At 39.2% G+C, this 10,076-nt stretch overlaps 1 protein-coding gene across 3 annotated transcripts; it reads left to right on the top strand.

Moving 5' to 3' along the window:
* Positions 1–4,504: 4,504 nt before the first annotated feature.
* Positions 4,505–9,943, top strand: KT2 (potassium transporter 2). 3 transcript variants are annotated; one of them, XM_086589976.1, is made up of 10 exons: positions 4,505–4,747; positions 5,356–5,448; positions 5,584–5,818; positions 5,895–6,140; positions 6,230–6,283; positions 6,763–7,023; positions 7,300–7,352; positions 7,429–7,552; positions 7,826–8,080; positions 8,687–9,943. In XM_086589976.1, the coding sequence occupies exons 2-10, from the start codon at positions 5,410–5,412 to the stop codon at positions 9,802–9,804; spliced, it is 2,385 nt and encodes a 794-aa protein (XP_086446102.1). In that variant the 5' UTR covers positions 4,505–4,747; positions 5,356–5,409; the 3' UTR covers positions 9,805–9,943. The 3 variants fall into 3 exon arrangements, with proteins under 3 accessions (XP_086446102.1, XP_086446104.1, XP_086446103.1); XM_086589978.1 differs by lacking the exon at positions 4,505–4,747 and adding an exon at positions 5,060–5,200; XM_086589977.1 differs by lacking the exon at positions 4,505–4,747 and having other exon boundaries at positions 5,228–5,448.
* Positions 9,944–10,076: the final 133 nt, after the last annotated feature.

The following is a 10,076-nucleotide window of genomic DNA, read 5'->3' as shown; positions in this document are numbered from 1 at the left end:
TTGATTTCTACCAGACCCGAAACCAAAAGGCAGCGAAGGAGAAGGTGACATTGTTTACTTCTCGAGATAAACCAACTTCCCCTTATGAACTCGCCCTGTTTACAGAGGAGGATTTTACCACTAAGGAAAAGAAAAAGCCCGATGAGAGAAAAGGCCCGATGGGTTATCCTTCCCACTTTAACTCACAATCGTGAGAAGCAGAGGATTTTACCTCAAGCGGGAAATAAAACTACAAACTTGAGAATGTAGGAAAGCTTTCCCCAACCTTTTAGAACTCACAATCGTTTGTCAATGGAGGAATTTACCTAAAAGGGAAGGAAATTGGAGGGTTTTGGAGATAGGATTGTATCACCAACTTTTTTTTTTAACTAAAACACCGGATCATTCAAACAACTTAAGTTATTTCCCCAGTCGCCCATAAGTTGGTCCCCATTTTAAGATATCATTCATAAACTTTTAACTTTAGATCTCAAAGCGAAATGCAAGATCCATCTCATCTCGTGAAGCTAAATATTTCGGAAGGCTCACTACCGAAAAATATCTTGGTGTCCCCCTAACACAAAGTTACTAAGTCTATTGTCTATCCCGCTCGATAACATAAAGGAGTTGGAAAGGGCGTATGCTATCTTTTTCGGGGAAGGACAACAAAGATTCCATTTACAATATGTCCATTTATAAATGGCCATTGAAACTTGATTCAAATTTTTATGGACGCCGGGGATGCATCAAAAAAGAGAGCAACGACGGTTAGCTGGGAAAAGGTCTGCAAGCCTTACGAGGAAGGTGGTCTTGGCATTAGAAGATTGAAAGACATCAACAAATCCATGTTGATGAAGTTAGCCTGGAAATTTTTAAGCGAAGACGATGATTTTGCAAAGTTCATGCAGCACAAGTATAAAAACAGCAGGGGTGACCTTATTGAGTACCATAAAAGGTCTTCGGTGTGGGGAGGCATCAAAGAAGCACTCACGGAGATTCTACCTCGGTCGAAATGGGTGGTGGGTAATGGTGACAAGATAGACGTATGGAGAGACAATTGGCTACAATCTTCTTCTCTCAAATCTATTCTAAGCCTTAGTGCGATAATACCGCCAAGGTGAGCTCGCTCTTGATAAATAATGACTTGGTCTTTCCAAAGCCCTCTCTTCTCTCCTTGGCGTGGCTGGTATAAACACATTGGAAGTCCTTAGAGATTCACAACCCATAGAACGGTATGGTGCCCCGATCTCAGGGGGCATTTAAATCAAGATGAGACTATATGGAAGCATAGGACCGTAATTGCTTGGCATAAGCAGGTGTGGAATTCCTATATACACCCGAGAGTTGCTGCTACTGCCTGGAAGGTCCTCAAGGGATGTGCGGCTACAGATGATGCCATGCAGAGAAAGGGTGTCCACCTAGTCTCTATGTGTAGATTGTGTCAGCTGAGAGCATATTTTATGGGAGTGTCAATTCTCTCGGACACTCTGGAAGTGGACTGCAAGTAGATTTGAGGTTCGGCAGACCCTTACTTCCTTCTCAGCCGCTTATAATCTGGCGACAATGTGGAGTGTGAGACTCAAGCACCTATGGACTGCAGCTCTCACCGGTGGTATGGTAGTGATATGGAAGCACAGAAACCAAATCAATTTTGAGGGCAAAAAGGCGAATCTGGATGAGTGTAAGCTGCTCGATGAATGTACCAAAATCAAGATCTCTCCAAGGCAAGTAACAACTCTTCTTTTTAGAGATGCGCTAAGAGCATGGAATCTAACTAATAGACCAAGAGCAGCCCCCACCACTAGGCGGTGTACTTGGGTTCCAATCACGGATGGTGCGGCATTTGGAAACCAGGGGCCCTCGGGATTGGAGTCACTTTCAGAGATTTTGAAGGGTCCTTTAAACCGCCTTTATGCCAAAATATTGGGAATGGATCAAATTTTTAGATTTGAATGCTTAGCTATCCCGGAGGGAGTTGAATTAGCAATAAAGAAGGGGTGGGTAATGTTATGGGTAGAAGCGGACTGAACCGGCGATCAAAGCTTTTGCAATAATAGTCTTCCATGGAGCTGCAACCGAGATGGAGAAACCAAACTGCCACGATGCTTCGTGGTATCAAGATCACATCGACCTTGCGAAGCCAATTTCTCGGCAGATGGAATTGCAAAATGGAGTGGCTTTTGCGTTCTTAACGAAAGGATAATCTATGAGGGCAAACCACCATGGTTACTACACTGGGAGTCTCCCTTCCAGCAGTTTTTTAGATTTTAACTTTTGTGTACATCTCGAAATCACACAAGATGGTTTTGGATACACCGAGCTTGATCATGGTGGGACTTTTTAGTCCTCGCCACAAAATTTTGTAATTTTACCCGTTTTTAATACTATTTCTACTTAACAAAAAAAATGTTGTAAGGATTGTTATAAACTTGATAAACACAAGCTAGAGCTGTTTCTCTGACTAAATTATCAAATAAATGAGAATTATCTAACACATTAAAATCATTACACGATCCAGCCATTCTAAAGTATGCGTGCCAAAACCATAGCTCTTGGTCTACAACTGCTTCCGAAATCACAGTCGCTTTTCTAGTATGGCCAAAATGAGTCTCATACCACGCAGTTGGACAATTTTTCCATACCCAATGCATACAGTCTAAACTACCCAACATATACGGCCAACCGTGATTTTTTCACGCATCGCAAGCAAGCAAACATGTTACATCTTCTTCGTTAGGCTTTTCGTAATCGTTTCTTGTTGACAACTTCATTGCGAATGATGAAGTCGTACTTCTCAAAGAAGTTTTATCTAGTGATCTATTGAATCGCCTAGACAACCATAAGCAAACACATCTCAGATTGGTACCGTTATTTTACCAAACCCGAAACCCCAGGCAAACCAAGAGCATCACAAGAAGGCTAAAAATATGGATCAAAATTAGTGACAACTTCCAATATACTGTTAAAAAGTGGCTTTCTCATACGAAACCTACGATGAAACTTACCTGCTTTATAAGTTGGTCTAGCAGCAAAATAATCAGCCACCAACCGTTCATGCGCACCAACATGATCGCGGTTAGTATATTCTCTACCATTAATATATTCACCCCATTTTGGTACAGATAAAGCGTTGAGAGCCGAAATCATTGACGCCACTACAACTGCATTACTTTGCATTTGTTGAACAATTGCGGTATTTTCATCATCGTCGTCGAAAATTAGTTCGCTTACTCTTTCGCACCAATTGCTATTATGACTACTAGAACCCATGACAAAATATAAAAAATTTATGACTGATGAGAGGAGATGAAAAAATGAAAAAAAATATATAGATGTTTCACCTGTAATTCATCTGATATATAGCGTAGAAAATAGAGAGAAACGATGGGCGCGAAAATGGTTTGGCGCCATAGAAATTAAGGGAAATGATGGACGGGACAACTTTTACCGTTTATCCAAAAAAATGTTTGTACGGGACAATTTATGCTATTCAAAATCGAAACAAAAATTTTTTTGAATTTCGGGTTGGTACTTGACTCGTTTTTAACTATTTTTATTCATTAGAATGCTGATGTATCACAACAAAATTTAAAAATGGGTTGGGTTGATGATGCTATAACGGTACTGGTTTTAGACATCACTTCTTTTCAGTCCCCGAATTCATTTCTCTTCTGATTCTCCCAAACTTTGTCCATTTTTCCAAACCCAAACATGTTCCGCCAAACCAGGGTTAAAGTAAGGTATACTCAAGTTCAATTTTTTTTCATAATTAACATGGTAGTTTACGATACATCTGTCGTGAAATCGTATCTGACCAATATTTTAATTGGCCATATCAATTATACTCCAAATATAAATAATTAGTTTGATTGAATTGAAAACAGAAATATTATTTGATACGAACTAAGATTTATCAAATTTTATCCAATCTTGGTGCGACCAACTCTGATTATATTTTAATTTAAATATCATGTGCATATTTCAAAACTCAGACACATTCTAATTCTCTCTAGTCACCATGCTTATAATATATATATACGCTGAGTGAGATGTGGAAGAATCAAACTTTGATGGGAATTTTGGACTTGTCAAAATTAGGCACGAAATGGACTTTCGGCACTGTCTAATCGAAATCAGCAAAAAAACATGACCCATATTCGTATGAATCTATCATTCTATCTCGGTTCTAGAAGTTAATATATACTAGTGAAAAGGAGTTGGCTTTTGCAAAGTGCAAACGCACTAATGAGATTCTGTCTTTTCATCTTTACAATGGAAAACGAAAGCTAACAATTTCAGCTTATCATTAAGCTATTCCAAACGTCTCAAATGCAAATCACAATCACGTTTAAAGAGCTTTAAAATAAGACAGAATTAACTAATGTTTTTGTTTTACGCAAACGGGCTAAAACGAGATAAATGACAAAAGTTGAAACGAAAAGATGGAACAACCCCACTAGCAAAAACAACGTTGTTAATTTCCTAGAGATGAATGTTACACATCTCTAAGAGAATCAATCTCATTATTGTGGAAGCACCATGAAACTGAAAAAATGGAGTTTGTTGTGTGGTGAATGGTGATGATAGGAGAGTTTAAAAGTTGGTGTTGTTGTTTCTTGGACAGAAAAAAGCTACTTCACGTGGTTGGGGCCTAAATAACATATCTTTTCACATTCCCTTTGTCTCCTGTTTTTCTCTTGGCTTTCAAAGCTCAAAACTTTCTCCATTCTTCTCAACATAGTCAGATAGCAGCTTGTTTATGACTCTGGTGAGTTCTTCAAACTTAAATTCTTTTACTATGTTGTTTAAGTTGATTTTCTCTAAGACCACTTTACTTGTGAAGTCTTGTAAACTCACTTAGAGAGAAAAGATATACTATGAAAGGGATGTTTATCTTCTTTTTCCTCTTCAGTGTAGTTTATATTTACTTCCATAGTTTTCATGTAGGTAGGTAAGAAAATGAGAGGAGAGGGGTTCTCTTGTTATCTTTTGTGGAGCCATCAATTCGCCATTAGTTGAGTGGGGTCTTTTTGGTGTGACTCTTCTGTTCGTAACATGTTTTGTTTGGCACGTATCACGTGAAGAGAGTACCTTATCATTGTGAGCAAATTTATCTTGGTGAATTCTATCAACATTTGAGGCTGAGTCTATATAGATTTATAGTACTAGTAGGTCTTGGATCCCTATCTAGCACGCCTGTTCTGGAAAGTTTTTTGATAAGGTCTGAGTGCAATCTTTTTGTCAAGTTACTTTTAAAAAGTAGAGAATAGCCATCTTTTTGTAAAGCATATTTGGTTATGGGTGTGATACCTTTTGTGTGTGTTTTAGAATTCTTTTGTTTTGATTATTTCATGAGTGATTGACAATTTGAAACAGATCTGTGGACAGTTGTGGCTAGTTACACTGGATTCTATCTGAAGATTAAGCACCATGAATCTTGATCCCAGCAAGTGTTGGAATTCTTCAAAGGTTTTTTTTAGAACTTATTTGTCTAAATTTATTATATAAAATTTCCGTTTGACTGAGACGTGTTGCTTTAGCTAGAAATGTAGTACTGTCAATTCATTTGATTTTGAGTTTTAAGAATCAACTTTGTATTTTCAGAAGGAATCCTGGAAGACAACTTTGCTTATAGCTTATCAGAGCCTTGGCGTAGTGTATGGTGACTTGAGTATCTCCCCTCTATACGTGTACAAGAGTACATTTGCGGAAGATATTACACATTCAGAGACAAACGAAGAGATTTATGGAGTGCTTTCGTTTGTCTTCTGGACTCTAACTCTCGTTCCTCTACTCAAGTATGTCTTTGTCGTTCTTCGAGCACATGACAATGGAGAGGGTAAGTGCTCAAGTAATCAACAATTTCTTGATTATATCGGGAATTCAGATTGACCAATTTATTTGTGGTTTTGCAGGTGGAACCTTTGCATTGTATTCCTTATTATGTAGACATGCCAAAGTAAGCCTTATTCCAAACAGTCAGGTCGCAGATGAAGCACTTTCTACATATAAAGTAGAATCTCCTAATGAGACGCAAAACAGCTCAAGGCTGAAAATGTTGCTTGAGAAACACAAGAGCTTACAAACTGCATTGCTAATTTTGGTTCTGCTTGGGACATGTATGGTGATTGGTGATGGAGTGCTCACCCCTGCAATCTCTGGTATGATATTGTTCTCATGAATGCAGAAGCTTTTGAATGTATGGATTTCCTTCAATTTCTAACCAATTGATCTCCTCTACTCTATCCAGTTTTCTCTGCGGTGTCAGGTCTTGAGTTATCCATGTCCAAGGAACATCATCTGTGTAAGCTTCTCCTCCGCCATAGAAATTTGAATGTTGTGATCTTCTTACTTTAAGTCGTAGGGTATAGGGTTATAATTTCCAGTATGTAGTTTAACGAATGTGGGAGCCTATTGGCAGTCTCGTATTGTTATCTAAAAGCAAGTTTCTGTCACAGTCTCACTTGTTAGTGAAGCCTTGCAAACCTCGACGATAGGAATATGTTGCTTCCAAATTTTAAATTGGGTTCGTTGCAGAAGTTGTCAGATTGTCAAATTTAAAATCTTGTCCTTGTTTGTGATCATGCTGAATACTTAGTTGTCTATTGTTGAGATTTGTAGTATGTTGGTCGCCTTGGACTGACTCGGCACTGCCTTTGACAACATAGGCATCACAAATTTCCCAGTTTGTGAATGTTGCTATTATGACTAGTCTATAGTGTAAACACGAGTTATGCTGCCTCAACGGTTTTTAACATATTTGTGATTATATCCACCTTGCAGATGCTGTTGTTCCAATCACTTGCTTCATAATAGTATGTCTATTTGCACTTCAACATTATGGCACACATCGGATTGGTTTCATTTTTGCGCCAATTGTTTTGACTTGGCTACTATGTATCAGTGTCCTTGGGTTATATAATATAATCCACTGGAACCCACATGTATATCAAGCTCTTTCGCCATATTACATGTACCAATTCTTGAAAAAGACAAAGAAAGGTGGCTGGATGTCACTCGGCGGAATTTTACTGTGTATAACAGGTAAAGTCGAAATATAAGTATTCATGAGCCGTTTTGTAAATATTAACTGTTCATTGATTATCAGAGGTGATAATGTTGCGAACTCGTTAAGTAAGTTCGTAGAACTCCATAGCTACAAATCCTACCTGTGATGAATTTTCCAGATGGGATTCAGCTGTCTATCCAGCTCTTTGCATTTAAGTAGGGATGTAACAGACTATTTTCATTCAAAACATGAGAATGCAGCCTTCAGGAAAATAGGCTGATAACAAATACTTGAAACCTTTTAAACTGCAGGCTCAGAGGCAATGTTTGCAGATCTTGGTCACTTTTCCTACACTGCAATTCAGGTCTTTCCACCAGCAATTACACTTCTATTGTTTATGTTGTAATTCTGGCAAATGCTTACTCCCTGTCCAACTGCAGATTACCTTCACTTTCTTGGTGTACCCAGCACTTATTTTAGCATATATGGGTCAGGCTGCTTTTTTGTCGAAGCATCATCGATTAGACAATAGTTACCAAGTCGGGTTCTATGCCTCAGTACCAGGTATGGTATACAGTTTCCCCTTCTTAGGTGCCTGGACATATCTAGAATCTTGTAGTTAGTATTGCATTTGATTAAAAAGCTCAATATTATAATGAAACTGCCAAATGTCTATATTTATGTCGTACTAGAGACCTTTGTTTGATTTCATTACCAATTTGCTCACGATATATCTGTGTTAGCTTGTGCATGTCCAAGCAACCATGGTTTTGTTATTAAAGTAATTTAATTGTAATGGCAATATTATTTATTAAGCTACCTGGATTTTGACTACAGAAATTGTGAGGTGGCCTGTCCTCATACTTGCTATCTTTGCTTCAGTAGTGGGAAGCCAAGCAATCATCAGTGGGACGTTCTCTATAATCAACCAGAGCCAGTCATTGGGTTGCTTTCCCAGAGTCAAGGTTGTTCACACCTCTGATAAGATACATGGGCAAATCTACATCCCGGAAATTAACTGGCTTCTAATGATCCTCTGTGTTGCCGTAGCTGTTGGATTCAGGAACACGAAACATATGGGGAATGCTTCAGGTACATATTGCCTTTTGTGCTTATTGGTTTCATTCTGGATTCGCTCTCTGCATGACCCTTCTCGTTGAATTCAGAAATCATCCTGTATAGTTTCCTTGTGGCCAAAATGAATGAATAAGTCCAGATTCTTAGGAAAACTTGATCATTATCAAATTATATTTTCTAGGTACCAACATTCATTAGAATAGAGGTAGGGTGACAATTAATTCCTGTTCTTATTCATGAAACTTAAAACTATGGGCATGATGAACAACCTACTGTAGTGGAGTCAGTCTGTTCCTAGTTGATCATGGCGTTTGTGACTAGTTATTTGATACTCTGGCAGTAATATTCATGATTTTTCCTCTTTTCAATTTTCTAACTGTAGAACAAAGGTTTTTAAAAGAGAGAGAACGGACAGATTTCGTTCCATAATATACTCTTTCAAGATTCTGGCTCTTTTTGTTTTTTTTCAGAGGTTTACACATATTTAATATATAATATCATTTTCTTTTCATTCATATGAATAGAGTCTCCATATCCTTGTTCAAATCCTGGAAACACCGTCTGAAGTAATGGTTTCTATACTCTTTTGCAATATCACTATCTTGTTATTACCCACTGCAGGACTGGCTGTTATGACGGTAATGCTAGTTACCACATGCCTCACTTCCTTGGTCATTGTAGTGTGTTGGCGCAAACCTCCTATTTTAGCACTGGCCTTCCTACTCTTCTTTGGATCCATTGAAGCTCTGTATTTCTCAGCTTCCCTCATCAAATTCCTTGAGGGGGCCTGGCTACCCATTCTCCTAGCACTCATCTTGATGACTGTTATGTTTGTTTGGCACTATGCAACTATAAAGAAGTATGAATTTGATCTCCATAACAAAGTGTCCCTGGAATGGCTTCTAGCGCTAGGCCCTAGCCTTGGCATAGTACGTGTCCCCGGGATTGGAATAGTGTATACCAACCTTGTCTCTGGCATCCCAGCAAACTTCTCTCGCTTTGTCACAAACCTCCCCGCCTTTCATCGTGTGCTTGTTTTCGTTTGTGTCAAGTCTGTACCTGTTCCTTATGTTACCCCAGCTGAGAGATATCTTGTAGGTCGTGTGGGTCCCCATGCTCATCGGTCTTATCGGTGCATTGTCCGCTATGGCTACAGGGATGTTCACCAGGATGTCGACTCCTTCGAATCCGAACTTGTTGACAAGCTGGCTGACTTCATCAGGTTTGATGGAGCTCGGAACCATGGGAACTATTCACCTGTGGAGGATGGTTTTCATTCTGGTGAGTCAACTGGCGAGTGCAGATTGACGGTGATTGGGACAGTGGCATTTTCAGGTCCACCAGCTTATGAGATGGATGAAAGTGACCAGCCACCAAGCGTATCAGTCGGTTTCCGAACAATTGACAGCATAACTGATGTAATAGAGATGGAGTCAGTGAATGTCAGTGAGAGGAGGGTAAGGTTTGCTGTTGAGGATGAGTCTGAAGCTGGTGTACGATCGCAAAGGGAAGTGCCCATGCTGGAAGAACTGGACGATCTGTGGGCAGCACAACAAGCAGGAACTGCTTTCATTTTGGGCCATTCTCATGTAAAGGCAAAGCAAGGATCCTCTCTATTGAAGAGACTGGCTATTGATTTTGGATACAATTTTATGAGAAGGAATTGCAGGGGTCCGGATGTGGCACTCAAGGTACCGCCTGTTTCACTTCTTGAAGTTGGCATGGTGTATGTTGTCTGAGCATGTTGTGTGTTAGGGTGTCTGCGTAGCTAGTAGAGAAAACAAATTGTAAACCTATTGTGCATCATAGTTGAAATGATTGTGCATCTTAACTGAAATCAGAGTTGTTAATGCAAATGTACAGAATTCCACCTACAAATTTTACCATTTCGCGTGCAAATACTAATTGTACTCTCTTTGGAGTTTGGATGACTAAGATGTGAATTGAAGAACTGAACTGGACTGCCCAAAACGATATAGTTCTGGTCTTCTGGGATCTCAATCGTCTACAA

The sequence above is a fragment of the Coptis chinensis genome, chromosome 2, assembly GCF_015680905.1.
Source record: "Coptis chinensis isolate HL-2020 chromosome 2, ASM1568090v1, whole genome shotgun sequence".
NCBI lineage: Eukaryota > Viridiplantae > Streptophyta > Magnoliopsida > Ranunculales > Ranunculaceae > Coptis > Coptis chinensis.
The sequence above is the reverse complement of the archived record's forward strand: the minus strand, read 5'-3'. Positions and strand labels throughout refer to the sequence as shown.

What these genes read in the sequence shown, in the direction of transcription:
- KT2 (XM_086589976.1), top strand. Translation starts at nt 5,410, where the DNA reads ATGAATCTTGATCCCAGCAAGTGTTGGAATTCTTCAAAG. An exon ending in GTTCTATGCCTCAGTACCAG is followed by an intron (nt 7,553 to 7,825) that starts GTATGGTATACA and finishes TTTTGACTACAG; the next exon opens with AAATTGTGAGGTGGCCTGTC. An exon ending in ACATATGGGGAATGCTTCAG is followed by an intron (nt 8,081 to 8,686) that starts GTACATATTGCC and finishes TACCCACTGCAG; the next exon opens with GACTGGCTGTTATGACGGTA.